The sequence below is a fragment of the Tauraco erythrolophus genome, chromosome 11, assembly GCF_009769465.1.
Source record: "Tauraco erythrolophus isolate bTauEry1 chromosome 11, bTauEry1.pri, whole genome shotgun sequence".
In the NCBI taxonomy this organism is placed as follows: domain Eukaryota; kingdom Metazoa; phylum Chordata; class Aves; order Musophagiformes; family Musophagidae; genus Tauraco; species Tauraco erythrolophus.
The window spans coordinates 753,715-770,057 of record NC_141475.1 but is presented as its reverse complement, the minus strand read 5'-3'; the positions used below and the strand labels follow the sequence as shown (position 1 = coordinate 770,057).

The window sequence follows — 16,343 nt, the reverse complement described above, 5'->3', positions numbered from 1 at the left end:
TTGTGGTCCTCGTGTCTTGTGCTTGTTGAGCACCTTCAGCTGGAACAGGTGTGGAAGAAAAGCCAGTGCTGTCCTGCTCACCTCCAGCTCTGTCACCACAAGCACGTGAGCAGAATCCCTGGGCCAGGGCACCCTGGGCACCACACCCTGACACCAGCTGAAGCATCCCCACGCACCCTCAGCTGTGTGTCACCCTTCTTCTGGGAGCCAGGAAGGCAGGAGGCTGAGCTCTTGCTGGAGCACAGCCAGAAGAGGAACCTGGAAATGCTTCCTTGGTGCTCTGGGTCAGCCCTGCAAACGGCACTGAGCTCTGTCCCTCTCTGCAACCTTGTAGTGGGTTTCTCGCAGACAGGGTCCCACGTGTCTTCAAAGGAAGGACGTGGTTACGTCAGCTACTCTGATTACTGGGAATGGGCAGCCAGGCCTGTTGCTGGGGGGCTCTGGGAGGAGACTGTGCCCAGACCCCCTCAGTTTGAGCCTAGATGAGAGATCCAGAGGATCTGTCTGGATTTATTTGTCTCTCTAGGCCACTGTTGATTGCCTTGATATTGGGAGTCTTGACACACTCTTGGGGCTCCAGATGTGGCAAAGTCAGCTGACAGGCTTCAGGGCTGGGTATATCCCAGTGCACCCCCCAGCACCTGAACTGGAGCTCCTGAACAGACTTGCAGCAGTGAACACATCGGGGCTTTTCTCTTCTGTGAATCTAATGACGAAGGTCATGGGGAGTCTGGGGCTTCTCAGGTGTGCAGATGTGAGTCCTGACCTCTTCCTTGCGTTGCAGGTGGATATTCGCTTTCCCCAGAGTGGAGCTCCTGACCCCAACTGTGTGACTGTGACAGGACTCCCTGAGAACGTGGAAGAAGCTATTGATCACATCCTGAACTTGGAGGAGGAATATGTAAGTGTTCAGCAAATCCGTACGGGGGCTTAGCAAGGATTTGCTCTGCCACAGAGCTGGTTGTCTGAAGTACCTCCATGTGGTATTTTCTACTACCTCATTGGACAACTCAAGCCCTGTGCAGGTGGCAGTCAGCCCTCATCTGCAAGTGTCCCTCAGACCAACTGGGTGCAGAGCCCCAGGCTGTGCTCTGTGAAACGATGCAAGGACTGGCCCCACCGTCCAGGAGAGGACAGTGAATGAGAATGCTGGGACACCACCAGGATGTGCACATGCTTGCCTTGCTGCAGTGTGCATCAGTTAGGAGTTGGTGGCCCTCAAACTAGTGCAGAAACACTGTGTTTGGCTGTTGTAGAACAGGCTGGTGACCTTGAGTGGGTTGCAGCATGGTGAGATCTGGGAGGGTGGTGTGTTACACCAGTTTGAGGAACTATCAAGATCCCCACCCTAACTGGGCCGTGTCACTGCAGCTTGCAGATGTGGTGGACAACGAGGCAATGCAGGTGTATATGAAGCCCTCTTCACACGAAGAGTCCAAGGCCCCATCCAAGGGCTTTGTGGTGAGAGATGCCCCCTGGGCCACTGTCAACAATGAAAAGGTGAGTGCTGCTTCTGCCATAGGCTGGGGGGCACAGGGAGTGTGGCACCCTCTGCCAAGGACCTGCTCTGAGGTCTGGCCCTCCTGTTTTGGCTGGGGAAACAGAGCACTCTCCTCCCTGGGTAGCAGAGAAAGTGGTGAAGGGCCCTCCTGCTCTTTGTGGCCCGTACAGGCTGAGGGCAGGCCTGGGCTCTGCCTCTCCAACTTCCAAAGCACTGCTGTCTCTTTCTTCCAAACGTCTTGCCAACACCGAATACCTCCACTGTGGAGCTGGTGGGGAACGAGGGACCCTTACCAGGCAGTGTCCTGTCAGGTCCTGGTGGTTTTAGGGGTAGGGATGAGGCCCTGGGACTTGTGACTCTTCTGCTGCAGCACAGAACCAGCTCCATGTTTGCAGCTGTGTTGTGGCTGGGAGCAATGAGCTGGGACGTGTGGCAGCAGTGTCCTCAGCTGCCCCGGTGTTGCTGCAGGACTGGCCTGACCCCGCTCCAGCGACTGAGCTACCGAGGTCGGACCCTCAGAGCCCTTGATCCGCCTGCCATCCGCTTCCATATGCACCCTCCTAAGTGTCACCTCTCAACTATCCCCCCTGGGCAGTCCGAAGGACATCATGATCCGGTTCAGTCCTCGCCCGTTGCCTCTGCTCACGGGACGTCGGAAACGCTGCTTAGCTCAGGGATGCACCGCGCAGGTCCGCAGCAGGGCAGGAGCTTAACTTGTTCCCTTTTTGTTTGCTCTAGGCCCCTGATATGAGCAGTTCGGAAGACTTCCCCAGCTTTGGGGCTCAAGTGGCCCCCAAGACTCTTCCCTGGGGACCCAAACGATAATGACCTGGAAGCCGAAACATCTCCTCCAGCCCGCTGACCTGACACTAACCTGCCACAAGTACTTCCTGTCTGAAATCTGACCCAGCGGCTGGAGCACAAGTCAATTGCCCCAAGAGGTCTCCTAATGGTGTCTGGAGTGCTCGACCCCATCCTGCTCCCCTCAGCTATCACCGTGGCTAGGACCCACCCTCATCTCTTGACGGATATTCTCTCCTCCTTTGGAACGAGGCTTCCACTCAGATTCAAACACTAAAAGTGTGTGTTTTTGTTAGAAACTTCATAATTGATGCCAAGTGGCTAAGATTCGCAGCTTCCCGAGCGCTAGCAGAGCGATCCGCTCTCTTGAGCATGTCTTACTAGGCATTCTCGCCTTCATTAGGAGACCTCCTTTACTGTGGCTAGGAATCTACTTCCTGTCTCATGACCTCAGGAAATAAATTTCCTTGACTTTCTAAAGCCAAAACGTTTGCCCTCTTTCCTTTGTGTTTATCCCAGGCCTTACCTTACCTTCGTAGAGTGCAATCAACTTTTTTTTCCTTTTAACTGCCAAAAATCCATTTAATGCTGATAGCTGACTGTGGGGAGAGCTTACAATAATCTAAAAGGTCAGAAACTTGCTTTTTAAGGAACAAAACCTTCAGTAGGCTGTAGAGGCAGCAGAGATGGAGGGGACCAGTCCGACGTCCGCCCGCCCCGGCCAGGTAAACGCCTCCGAGCACGGCGCGGAGCACGTGCGCCCCTGTGCCGCGCCGAGCGCAGCCCCAGCCCGCGCGCTTGACGAGTCTTCCGATGGCAGACCCTGCTCCCAGTTCCTCGCGGTCCCACGTTCGCCCTTCCCGACAGCCACCAGTGCGAGCAGGCAGGCGAAGCCAGCGCACGCGCCACTGTCGCCGTACGGGACGGATTCGGGTCGGCTGCGGTGGCGTGGCCCAGGAGAAGCTGGTGGGAAGCCCGGCCTTGAGAAGCTGCAGTCCTCTGCGAGCGCTGCAGCGTCCAGGCACGAGCGGTAGGGACGCCTCTGACTATTGCCTTCTTTCTACCTCACAAGTCAGTACGATGGTGGCCTCTCGGCGTAGGCGGGTGAGCAGCTGTGCCAGCTCTTGCCCTGGCACCCAGAGCAGAAGCGTGGAGGGAGAAGCAAGAGGAGCCTTTTGTCTCCCAGTGGCTGCGGGAGCTCCTCTGGAGGGGAGCTGAGCGCGGTGACGGCCAGGCAGGCTGGGAGTCGGAGAGAACCGTAGGATTGTTTGCTGGGCTGGCGCAGGGCTCGGCCCCGAGCCCGGAGGCGCCGCCGTGCCGCGGTGCTCGGCCGCAGAGGTGGTGAGCCAGGCTTCTGCTCTATGGGCACGGCGGGGCTGATGGCGCAGTGAGCCCTCCCCGAGGCCTCCATCGTACGGGCGGTAGAGGGTGATCCGTGCTCTGTGCTCCGGGCCGCTGGCGCCCGGGCGCTGCCATGGCATGCTCGGAGCGGGCTGTGTCCAAGCTCCCCCAGCCAGTAAGAGGAAAACCACGTCTTTGTGGAGGGAGGCAGGAGCGGGGGGTTTCTGTGTTCCCTCCTTCCCTTGCCTTGCTCCTCAAGAGGCTGTAGTCTGAGCCATTCCTCTCCCAGCTGCTTCAGCTCCCGGACAGGCGGGAGTCCCTAGCCTCTCTTCCCTAGTGCTGCTTATGGAGCAGGGGCCCAACGCTCCAGCAGGCCCAACATGCCGACACTTCTTCCCGCGCCAGCTCTTCTTGGAAGAGGCTGCTATGCAGAAGTTGAACCAAAACCTCCCAGTGCTCTCCTTGAGTTTGAGAAATGGCCGGAGCTGCCCACAGCCCGTCGCAGGGCGCCTGGCCACCCCCGAAGGACAGGATGGCCGTGCCTCCAGCGCGGGAGACAGGATGGCCGTGCCTCCAGCGCGGGATGCCTCCACCGCGGGAGACAGGGCGGGTCAGGCAGAACCAGGCTGACACCCCCCATCTGCGTCTGTCAGAAAATGGTTGTTACCCCCGAAGCTTAGGTCTGTCCTACGCCACCAAGCCTATTGCCCCCCTCCTCCTCTTTCTGCCCCCCCCCGTGCCCTCACCAGTTGCACAGCTAGGCTTGAGTTACACTTGGGGCACCACCGTCTGGGCTCGTGCCCCACAGCCCACCCCTCCGCTCTGAAGCAGGTCATGAAGTGATTGTACCTAGTCCTGTCCCCCCACCGCCCTCCTTCCGCAGCAGACTGTGGCATGTGTCCGTTTCCTCTCTTTGACGTCTTCCATATTGTACGTTTCCATAGCAATGATCCCTTGGCCTTAACTTTGGAATTTGGAGACTATATGCAAAATGTAAAAAGGCTCATGAGTATGGATGACACTGGAATTTTATAAATTCTAAAATAAAACCTGAAACAGCTCGGAGTGTCCCGGATATTATTTCTACTGCTGGGTTGAGATCCAAGGCAGCCCTTGCTCTGGGTTTACCCGGTTTGAGGAATTCTGGCTTGCGTGCTGTGGTGATGCCCTTGCCAAGGCAGCCGGAGCAGCAGCGGAGGCTGTGCCCTCGCCCGCAGGCACTGACCTGCTCTTGCCCGGCGAGGCGGTGCTGGGGACGCTGCCAGCATAGGGGAGGAGAGGGAGGCACCAGCCGTGGTCCCTCCTGCTCACCTCCACCATAACCAGAGCCTCTCGTCTACCTGCTGCACCTGGCACCACTGTGCCTGGCACCGCTGTGCAGCGCCCACCAGCCAGGGCCACGCTGCTGCTCTCCGATAGCAAAGCTTGGATCAGGGGCTGCTGTGTCGGAGGGTCGCAGCACGGCTCTTGACTTCGCCCGGTGTCTCCATCACTCTCCTGTTCCCAGTGTACCTGCTGGCACTGGCAGGAGCAAACCCCCCCAGCCGTGGGTACAGGTAAACCCCTGGCACAGGTGGAGGCAGGAGAAGCAAGAGCCGGTGCAGGAGACCATAGCCCTACCTCCACTCGCCCAGCGTGGCAAGCGGAGCAGTGGCTGCACTCGCCTGCCATGAAGGGGCTGCCCTGCATTATGTCGTGGCCACTCGCCTTTAATTTGTTCCGTGCCAGGTTGTTTGTGCAGCAGTGGCGTTGCCTTGCAGTAATGCCAACACGCTTGGACAAACACCCGCAGCCGGCTGTGTCCCTCCCTGCCATTAGTGATAGCCATCCCCAAATGCCCGTGTGCCAGGGAAGGCGTGCCCACTGCCCTGCCAGGGCCTCCTTGGCCAAGTACTGGTCACGCTTCACCTTGACCTCCACGGACTCAGGAATGTCAGGTACCAGCCACGCAATCACACATCCGGTAAAGAAAACCACGTGCTGGAGGTGAGCAGGGACACGCGGGTTGGCTGAGGTGGCAGGTCCTCACCCTGGCACCGTGCCCTGGGCCACCCCGCAGGGTCCGGCAGCTGTCGTGGACGTGCTCGTAGTACATGTGGGATAGGGAATGGGAGGTGAAGGTGATGAGGAAGACCTGGGAGCAGGGAGATGTCCCGCAGCAGGTCCTGCAGCTGGGGGAATGCCCCAGCCCCGCTGGCAGGACCTTCTCCATGCCCTGTGCTCCCGAGGTGGCTTTCCGCCTTTCCGTGCCCTCAGCCTGACAAACCAGACACGAACGCCACTCGGTCGTAGCGGCTCACTGCTGCTGGCGCTGCGTCCTGCTCCCACCCCGCCGTTAAACCCAAGCAGGGCTGCGTGCCCCGTGGGGGGACAGCTTCCCACCGCCCGCAGCTGGAGCTGCGCCTTCGGCAGAGGCGGGCCCACCCCAGGCACCACACCTCCCCTCGTCACTCCGCATCCCGCAGCAGCCAGATGAGTTTTTCCTCCTGATTCCCTTATGGCACTCGCAGCCCCTTCCCTGCTGATGAGGGCCGGGTGAGCAATGGCCTCCAGGATGCGGAACCAGGTGCCAAACCCCTGCGCTCGCTTGGCCACCGGCTGCCGGTAGTCACAGCCAGACCTGTGGGCATCCCAGCGGATCTCCACCCGGCTGTTGAGCAGGGTGAAGAGGGGTGCCAGGGGACAGGCTGCCACAAAGGTGGTGATGAAGCCAAACTGCAGGACTGGGAGGAAGGGGAGGAGCGGGGAGGGACAGGCTGAGAGATGGCGGTGGCAGCTGCGGCATCTCCCAGCCCTATCCCTTGGGGAGTGGGGCAGCCCGTCTCCCCATCTCCAGGTACTCATCAAACAGCCCCTCAAACACCAGCAGCTGGGGTCCATCACCGATGGAGCACCCACCTGGGCTGCACTGCGGGGAGAGAGTCTGCCGGAATCTGCCGGAGCCGGCACACAGGGATCAAAGGACCCCGGGCTCGGGAAGGCGTCCCTGCGGCGCACGTGGGCCCCAGCCGGGGCGGCAGGCAAGGTGTCTCTCCTGCCTGGCACTCACCTCCTTGTTGCGGATGCCCAGAAAGTTCCTGGAGTAGCCAATGAACCTACAGGAGCTGCGGCAGCACCATGAGCAGGAACCCCAGTGATGCATCCGCAGCAGCCTCAGGGAAGGAAGGGCTTTGGCCAGTTCACCCAGAGCCCTCTTCTCCCTTGCTGAGGGGGATGAAAAGGCTGGCAGTGGGTGCCTCTTATGGAGAGGTCCCCCAGTCCCAGACTGGGACCAGCTGCATCAGGCTGGCACTGCCCTCCTTCCAAGAATCCCTATGGCCCTGCAAGGGCTCCCGCAGGGGATGGGGAGGACCCCTGGTTCCCACAAAGGCCTTCCTCGCCCTTGGAGAAGGCAATGTTAATGGGAGAGCAGTAGAAGGTGACAAACTGGAGGACGGACACTTTGGAGGTGAAGGTGTCCTCATGCTTGGTCTGGGTGCTGTGCATCTCTGCCAGGGGGAAGCACTGGGACGTGGCCCTACGCTGCTCCAGGATGCTCTTCCACATTGTCCCCCCACATGGCTCAACCCTTAACCAGCCCCCCACAGGTCGGGGCCCCCCAACCCGCTGCAGTACTCGTGAAGGCACCTGCCTTCATCCAGAGTCTAGAGACACCCATCTGCTTTGCACCAAGAAATAGTCTTCCTCCCTTCCGCTCAGTACAAACCGTCTTTGTGGCTCATTAAATGCAACAAAAATATCCCACAGGCTTTTCTCCTCCAGACCTCAAAAGTCGGCTTAGATCTTTTCCTTAAAACCCCCCAGAAGTTAAACCCTAGACTCATTCAGGCTGGATGAGGCTTTGGGCAACCTGGTGCAGTGGAGGGTGTCCCTGCCCATGACAGGGGGGTGGGAACTGGATGATCTTTGAGGTCCCTTCCAACCCTAATCATTCTGTGCTTCTATGATTTAGGTTTTTTCTGCTGCTGAAACACTTTCACTGAAGTTCTTACGTTCTAGCTCTCCTCCCCTCCGTAAAGCCATTGTCCTCCTGAGTGTCGGCCAGCTTTCCCAGGTTTGGGGCTCTGCCCTTACTGAGCGCTCCCTCCCGTCACCATCCGGCTTGCAAGACCCTCACCAGCTTACCCCACTTGGTGAGGTCATGAGCCAGGGAAATATAGATCTTGGAGAGGATGAGGATGAAGATGAGGTTCACCACCGAGCTGCTGATGCTGGCGACGCAGGATGCCTACAGGAAGAAGCAACACGCAGAGCATGGAGGGTGACGAGCAAGCCCAGCACGCGAGTCCTCTGGGACTCACTCTGGGAGTCCTCTGGGAGTCACTCTGGCCACCTCTTACCGAAGTCACCATCAGAAGTTCCCCAAGCTGGAGAGCAGGATGGTGACCACTGCCTGGTGCAGGATAACGGAGACCACAAACATCACAAGCACGGCAATCTGCCAACAGCGTGTGGGGTATGAGCAGCTCATGTCGAGAAGGAGAACCCCACCATCAACCCAGGGCGCCACGAGTCCCAGAGGAGCTCTGGGGTGTGGGCTGAGCCAGCGGAGAGCCACGGGTTCCACCATGGGTCAGGGACACTGTGTTCGTCCCCAGCTTAACCCATGTTCTCTTACCCCAAACGGATCTCATCCCGCCACATCCCGCTGCCCCGGGACAGACGGTGGGCAGACGCTGCTCCAACTCCCACGATCTCACCGTCGTTATAAGGACCCCTGACCCAGCCGAATCGCGATGGAGGCGGCTGCGCCTGGGGAAATACGGCTCCTTCAGCCCATTACGGGGTTTGTCATTGTCATGGGAGGTGTGGCCGCACACTGGGGCCATGGCTGCAAACTGGGAAAGAGGGGGAAAGGTGTCAGGGGCGCTCGGTGGCTTTGGGAGGTGCTGCAGAGGGCCAGACCCCACCTCGATGTCCTGGAACTCGGAGCAGTCCCGGTGATGAGCCAGGGCCGCGTTGGTCCGCTTCCAGAGCTCCAGGAACAGCACTGCCCACAGGGACGTGGAGATGCTGAAGAAGATGATCCCGCCATGGTCTGTGGGCAGAGCAGGGCTGAGAGGCGGGCAGGACACCGGGCAGGGCGGCGGGGCTGCCTCCTGCACAGCTGCCGTGGTGAGTGCTGGGTCCTCTGTGCCCGTGAGCTGTGGGGCAGGCGGGGAGGGAAGGTGGAAGGGGCTGCCTGGGAGCCTTCGCCGGGTGGGAAGATGGGTGGGAGAGGAGGCACTGGGGCAGCGTGGGCTAACGTTGGGATGGAGATCTCCAGCCTGGCCCGAAGCTGCCCTCCAGGACCTCCCCATGAATGTGCTGCAGGTTGCGGAGAGCTGCCAGCAGGGACAGGTCGTGCAGAGGGGACACATCCAGTACTGCTCTTCGCTCGCACGGGAGAGACGCAGCAGCCAGCAGCCTGCCGGCGCTCGGCCTCTCCCACCGCCCCCTTCGATGCTGGACCCCTCCCCAGCAGTTCTGCATTCCCCCCCCTTCTTCCCACCGCCCCGGGGCGAAGGGAGCGTGGCCCCGGGGAGGTGGGGGTTCTTACGAAGGCACGTCCCTGAACATCAGGAAAACGCCTGCGATGAAATCCGCCGTCCCCACCACCGCAGCAGGCAGGAGCCATCCCGGGTAGAAGCCTGGAGAGAGCAGGGATGGTCCTGCAGGCCTCCACTATGGCCACCAATCCAAGAGCGGCTCCAGCCACTGAGGACGACAGCTGCCCACGTCCAGCATTAGCACCAGCCTAAAACCATGCAGGGTTTGAAGGTCCTGAGCATGGACTCGGGGCTGCAAAGTGCACGTCAGGCTCTAGCTGGTCCTTTCGGGACAGATGGCACGTGGCTCGTGGTGCCACCGCTGACCACCCTTGAAACAGGGAGCATCCCGGGGCAGCCGGGAGCTGCCGCCCGCTGCCAGTGGCCTCTTACCCCACTCCAGGAGGATCTCGTAGAGCTGCCAGGGCAATGCCAGGAGGGGTGAGGGGGGGATGCAGCCATCCCCTGGGATGGGGAGAGGGGTCCCCGCCACCCATTGGCTTTTTGGCTACCAGCCCCGAGCCTGATTCCCAGATGCTGGGTGGCAGGAGGAGGGTTTCCACCCAAACCTTTTAGTCCCCTCTGGAGTTATTAGCACCCAGTCACCCAGTCTGGGACCTCTGAGACTGTGACAACAACACACCCGCTCACAGCACTTCTCCCTCAGACCCCACAGCCCACCCAGAGGCCACAGCAGTCCCAGTGCTTACAGTGGGGTGCCACTGGGTGGTGGAGAAGAAGGTGTCCTGCTCATCGCTCCCCAGGAACCTGGAAGAGCACGGAGGAGCCGCTCAGTACAGTCCGGTGCTTGGCAGGGGGCTGTGGCACCCCGTCCCCGCAGTGCCCACCGGCTGGGGACCAACTCCTGCCATGGTCCCTCCTGGGACGCTCACTGGCGCAGCTTGTTGGCCTTGAAAGGGCAGGTGTAGGAATCCAGTGGCAGGTCAGGAACCTCCTGGGCCACCGGGCTGTGGATGCAAGGACAGGTAGCCACCTCAGCGGTGGCACCTTGTGGAAGCAAGGACGGGTAGCCTGGGAAGAATACAGAGAAATTGTCCGAGCAACCAGAGCTCAGGTGAGGAAAGCAAAAGCCCTGATAGAGTTAAATCTGGCCAGGGACATTAAGGGCAACAAGAAAAACTTCTATAGAGACGTCAGTGATAAAAAGGGATCTAGGGAAGATGTAGGCCCCCTCCAGAAGGAAACGGGGGACCTGGCTACCTGGGATATGGGGAAGGCTGAGCGACTCAATGACTTCTTTGCCACAGTCTTCACTGGCAAGAGCTCCAGCGGCACAGCCCAAGTCACAGAAGGCAAAGGCAGGGACGGGGAGAATGAAGAACCACCCACTGTAGGAGAAGATCAGGTTCGAGACCATCTAAAGAACCTGAAGGTGGACAAGTCCATGGGACCTGATGAGGTGCATCCATGGGTCCTGAGGGAGCTGGCAGATGAAGTTGCTAAGCCACTGTCCATCATATTTCAGAAGTCATGGCAATCTGGTGAAGTTCCCAATGACTGGAAAAAGGGAAACATAGCCCCCATCTTTAAAAAGGGAAAAAAAAGAAGACCCAGGGAACTACAGGCCAGTCAGTCTCACCTCTGTGCCCAGCAAGATCATGGAGCAGATCCTCCTGGTGACTGTGCTAAGGCACATGGAAAATAAGGGGGTGATTGGTGACAGCCAACATGGCTTCACTAAGGGCAAATCCTGCCTGACTAATTTGGTGGTCTTCTATGATGAGGTTACAGCATTGATGGACAGAGGAAGAGCAACTGACATCATCTACCTGGACTTATCCAAAGCAATTGATACTGTCCCACACGACATCCTTGTCTCTAAACTCGAAAGACATGGATTTGATGGATGGACCACTCGGTGGATAAGGAATTGGCTGGATGGTTGCACTCAAAGACTTGTGGTCAACAGTTCAATGTCCAAGTGGAAGCCAGTGACAAGTGGTGTTCCTCAGAGGTCAGTACTGGGGCCAGTGCTATTTAACATCTTTGTTGGTGACATGGACAGTGGGATCGAGCACACCCTCAGCAAGTTTGCAGATGGCACCAAGTTGTGTGGTGTTGTGGACACGCTGGAGGGAAGGGATGCCATCCAGAGGGACCTTGACAGGCTAGAGAGATGGGCCTGTGAGAACCTCATGAAGTTCAACAAGGCCAAGTGCAAGGTCCTGCACGTGGGTCGGGGCAATCCCAAGCACAAGTACAGGCTGGGCGGAGAACGGATTGAGAGCAGGACGGAGGAAAAGGACTTGGGAGTGCTGGTGGGTGAGAAGCTCAACATGAGCCGGCAATGTGCGCTGGCAGCCCAGAAAGCCAACCGTGTCCTGGGCTGTATCAAAAGAAGTGTGGCCAGCAGGTCAAGGGAGGTGATTCTGCCCCTCTGCTCTGCTCTCGTGAGACCCCACCTGGAATACTGTGTTCAGCTCTGGGGTCCCCAACACAAGAAGGACATGGAGCTGCTGGAGTGGTCCAGAGGAGGCCACGAAGATGATCCGAGGGCTGGAGCACCTCTGCTGTGGAGACAGGCTGAGAGAGTTGGGGCTGTTCAGCCTGGAGAAGAGAAGGCTCCAGGGAGACCTTCCAGCACCTTCCAGTACCTAAAGGGGCTATAGGAAAGCTGGAGAGGGACTTTTTACAAGGGCCTGTAGTGGTAGGACAAGGGGCAATGGCTTGAAACTGAAAGAGGGGAGATTTAGATCAGATCTAAGGAAGAAATTTTTTACATTGAGGGTGGTGAGGCACTGGCACAGGTTGCCCAGAGAAGCTGTGGCTGCCCCATCCCTGGAAGTGTTCAAGGTCAGGTTGGATGAGGCTTTGGGCAACCTGGTGTAGTGGAGGGTGTCCCTGCCCATGGCAAGGGGGTTGGAACTGGATGATCTTTAAGGTCCCTTCCAACCCAAACCATTCTATGCCCAGCAGCACGCCGGCCAACCAGTTGGAGCTCTGGCTGGGCAGCACCTGCGTGGGGGGCGGAGGCGGCTCAGGAGGAGGGAAGATGGTGGCCGAGGTGGGGGGCAAAGCACGGGCACTGTGCCAAACAGAGAAGCCCACTCTTCGAGGGCCGGGGAAAGAGGGCATGGGGTGCTGGAGGAGAAGTTCAGGAGGGGAATGAGGTGAGATCCCGTAACTGTGCCTGGGACAAGACCAGTGACTGGGAACTGCTGGGTCCACCAGAAAGCAAGGAGGCTGCAAACCCCATTGGAGCCTCATGGCATGCAGGTGCCCAGCCTGGCACCCCCAGCAGGGTACCTGGGAGCACTGTCCCCCGTCTCCATGGAGCTCAGGCACCGCAGCCCCTCACCTGCAGCGGCACACGGAGCTGGAGCTCCTTGGCGTAGTAGCGGAGCACGCTCCAGGGTGCGCTCAGCAGCAGGCAATGCACCACCTTCTTCTCCACACGAGTCCTGTGCTGTTGGGAGAAGAGGAACCCAGCGGAGATGAGGCTGCTGGCACCAGTGCAGCATCCCCAGTGCTGGCACCAGCGGAGATCAGCCCAGCAGAGCTGCCCCAGCGGAGCAGAGCACAAGAACATCCCACCCCATGCTCCAGCGTGGCTGCCCATGCCCAAGCTCCCCTCCCAGGCAAGGAGCCCCACGGCACGGCATCCTCCCCGTTCACCGCGCGAGGCTGCAGTTATCGCAGGGGGGGGCGAATTTGAGGTCAGGTCCCCAGGTACCTTCTCCATGTGGATCCCAGCAGCACGAAGCTTGGCCAGAAACTTCTTCCGCCAGCTCCTGTGGAAGGTGGCAGATCTCTCCTGCAAGCCCCCGTTCTTGTGGCTATCCTGCTGACTGCTCACCTCCCAGGGAACAGTTTCCCACACCAGGACAAGGAACGGGAGCTCGTACCCACCCCGCGGCCAGGAAGGGCAGCAGATCCCAGAGCCATCCCCATCCTCTGTGTCCCTCTCCTGCAGGGCTCGGTGCTCTCGTGGGGCTGGGTCTTCTCTTGCGAGTAAAACAAGAAGTTGAGGGGAGGACATGCTTGGTCTGGAAGGGGCTGCCAGCCACCTTGCATGGGTGTTTCTGGCACAGGAGGCAGGGAGCTAGAGAACCCTTCTGACATGCATTGAGGACCACGGCTGTCTTGCAGAAAGGAAAAGCTCAAGCACCCAAGCAGGGCAGCGCCTGCCAGGGCTTGCAGGAGGTCTGACGTCCTCTGGACATGCTGTACAGACCAGCTGCAGTCAGCAGGACCTGCTGCACCAGCTCCAGCTGTGGAGCCTGGACGCTTTCCCCATCCTCCTCAACCTGATGGGGTCCATCCGGTCACAGACTTCTTACCAAGGTAGAAAGGAACCGACCTCAAGACCAGTCCTTCTCCCTCACCTACCCTCGTCCAGCCATCGCTGAAGGCATTGGCTGAGCTCTTCTGGTCCAGGGCAGTGTCGCTGGGCTGGAGGGAAGGCAAACGTACCAAGTGCCTCTGCTGTCCTGCCCCACCAGGCTGCAGTGGGGATCGTCCGTGGCCCTCTGCTGCATGGCAAACCTTCACGCCCCTTCCTCCCAGTGCTGAGGAGCAGACCCAGGCGACTGAGGACACCCTGCAGCCCCACCAGCCCTCCCGGCAGTGCCGAAGCCCTGGCACTGGCCACGTGTCCGGCTTCGCTCCCGTCTCCGCTGGTCCCTCAGATCCTGCCCGTGTATGGTGAGACCTGGGACCCCGCTCTGCCTACCGTCAGGAATGCTTCTAGGTGGAAAATAAGATGTGAGTGGTCAGAAGTCCTGTGCAGCGTCCTCCCTTCGCACCACCACCTAGACCCCCTCCAAGTGCCCGTCTCCTCCACTACCATGGCCAAAGACACGGTGGAGAACCCCCCTGCTTGTATCTTTTCTCAACAGTCGGCTTTGCCACTGTGGGGCAGGACTTTCCGCTACCCTCCCCACAGGCCAACCCAGCTCAAAGGCACATCCACCTGTGCGCATGATCTGGTGATGGAGAAACCAGAGCCCCCATCTTCACCCCAGAAACAGGGTCCAGTCCATGCCCAAGCACTGCACACCCAAAAGACGTGGCAACTCCTGCAGCTCCCAGTTGTGGAACTGGAAACACCTCAAGAAGCTGCGGTAGGAGATGTAGGAGATGGGAACCTGATGGATGTCAGCGATGGCTGACACTGGCTCAGACACACGGGAGATGAACAACGAGCCAGAAGGATGCCTTCTGCAGCGGCAGGGGACCAGGAGGGTGTTGCTGCAGCATGCATGGCATCCAGGCAGGGAGGACACTGCACATGCAGCGAAAGGACAAAATTCTTCTCTTCCAGTGCATCCTCCACCTAAAAAAGGAGCCTGGGAACCTTTGTGTGTCCTTCATTAGCGTATCTTATCGTGAAGACTGTTACTGATCAGGGGCAAGAGCTGCTGGTTCAGTTTTGTCCTCCTCCAGGCAGATGTTTTGGCTGACCTGGTGGCTGTGCTCCAAAGACACTGCCAACAGTGAGGACCACACATCAGCCAGCAAAACCAGTTCCCCCAGTAACGGAGCTGGGTAAATGCATCCCCATTTCTCCAAATGGGTACTGGAGGGCTGGCACGGTTTGTTACCACCATCACATACAGTGCCCACAGCCACGGCCCTTTGCACTGTGGCTCCAAGTTCGCTGCTGAACAGTGAGGAACTGGAGTTGGCCTTTCTAACGACGTCAGGTCGCTCCTCAGGAACAACGTTGTATTCGTGGAAGTGCTTAAGAACTCCTGTCACTAAAGCCTGCTCCAGCAGGCACCGGCAGCTGGAAGGTGACAGTTGTCTCTCAGCAGAGACCAAATTCCTACTGCCAGACAGATGTGCAGCGGTGGGACCAGCAGCAGCTCTCACTACACCACGGTAATCCTGCGCTCTTCTCCCCCGTCAGTACAGAGCGCTACGCCTCACTCCTCTCCCGATTCTCGCTGCTGAAACCGCAGCCCAAGCGTGCGGCGCTCCACGCAGGGGGGCTTTATAACGAGCTTCTCCCAAAGGACCTCCCAGCATTCGGAAGATGGACACATTGGAAGTCACACTGAATCAATGGCTCCCTCCAGAGCAGGTCCTCTGATTTTCAGTAAAAACCAGAACGCCCACGGAGCCCTTTGGCTTCCCTTTGGGCAGTGGAGACATTCAATGTGACCATTGAGGAGCTTCAGGCCACATCCAGAACTCCCCTATCTTGGATCTGGAAGCAGCTTCAGCCCAGGAAGGAGGAGCGACATGCCTCAGCATCTGCCGTGCCTTGTGTCGTGGGTCAGGCCGCTCCGGCAACCGAACCCACACGGCCGGTCACTCCCCCTCCCCCAGCCCCAGGGATGAGGGAGAGAATTAAAGGAGAAACGGGAAACCCGTGGGTTGAGATAAGAACAGTTTAATACAGATGATTTAATACACAGGGTAGATGCTCACCACCCCCTCGTATGCGAAGCCCGTCTCGTCCCGAAGCTGCAATCCCGGACGAACGCGAGTTTGGCCTCAATCTTAAGTTCCACCACAAATCACAAGGGGAATCGTGTCCCCCTTGTCCCAACTATGCTCCCCCCTTATCCCGCCGTGCTTCTGCACTCCGGCACACTGAAAAGCCCTCGGAGTCTCAAACATCAACTTGCTATCAGCATTCTTCTCAGAGCGAGCCTCGGAGTAAAACCAAAACACGGAGCTCTGCTGGCTGCTAAAAAGAAGAGCTGACTCTGTCCCAGCTAAAACCAGGACACTTTGCTCTAACAAATCCTGGGAAATCAGGAGGCAAACGGAGCCACAACCACCAAGAAAGAACCTGCAAGGATGGACTAGGTGAACTTCTCACCTCCTTGTAACTCCTTTTCCAGTTCCCACCTCAGCTAAACGTGGAAGCCCTACCACCACGGACATCCCCACACTGCTTCCATTCCTCAAGCCTCTCACAAGCTTGTACCCATTTCAAAAAAATAAAGATTGCTACGGAAAGGCTGACCTTCCCCCTCTGCGCCAAGTTTTACGAGCAGGAATTTAGCACTGACTCATACCTGACAACCTGGACGAGCAGCTTTATCGGATCCTTCCCCACGTCAACGCCATCACCACCTTTCCACATTTTTACAGCCCACCTGGATCCCGAAGAGACGTTTGTAAGGATGTTACTAACCTGAAGGTGTGTCACAGTCACCCAAAGGCTCCAAGTGGCTCCAGTCTGTCGCAAACGCTTT

The 16,343-nt window shown here is 58.6% G+C and overlaps 2 protein-coding genes across 4 annotated transcripts in view; one reads left to right on the top strand and one right to left on the bottom strand.

Annotated features, from left to right (window-relative positions):
* The window catches only part of HDLBP (high density lipoprotein binding protein), a 38,414-nt gene extending 35,625 nt beyond the window's left edge, over positions 1 to 2,789 (top strand). For all 3 annotated transcript variants that reach the window (XM_086618190.1, XM_086618192.1, XM_086618194.1), the window contains 3 exons: positions 785 to 901; positions 1,372 to 1,500; positions 2,240 to 2,789. In XM_086618190.1, the coding sequence (XP_086474316.1) occupies positions 785 to 901; positions 1,372 to 1,500; positions 2,240 to 2,326 (333 nt within the window). In that variant the 3' untranslated portion in view covers positions 2,327 to 2,789. The remainder of the gene's footprint in view (positions 1 to 784; positions 902 to 1,371; positions 1,501 to 2,239) is intronic.
* Positions 2,790 to 3,976: 1,187 nt separating this feature from the next.
* ANO7 (anoctamin 7) lies at positions 3,977 to 16,231 on the bottom strand. The gene is given in 23 exon segments (XM_086618591.1): positions 3,977 to 4,283; positions 5,508 to 5,623; positions 5,673 to 5,900; positions 6,152 to 6,367; positions 6,471 to 6,551; positions 6,693 to 6,742; positions 7,024 to 7,131; positions 7,769 to 7,871; positions 7,918 to 7,933; positions 7,993 to 8,081; positions 8,344 to 8,417; positions 8,420 to 8,474; positions 8,554 to 8,698; positions 9,183 to 9,273; positions 9,565 to 9,589; positions 9,882 to 9,939; positions 10,065 to 10,139; positions 12,092 to 12,147; positions 12,491 to 12,598; positions 12,866 to 12,988; positions 13,522 to 13,584; positions 14,749 to 14,920; positions 16,164 to 16,231. Coding segments are annotated over 23 exon segments (2,427 nt in total).
* Between the last annotated feature and the right edge of the window lie 112 nt (positions 16,232 to 16,343).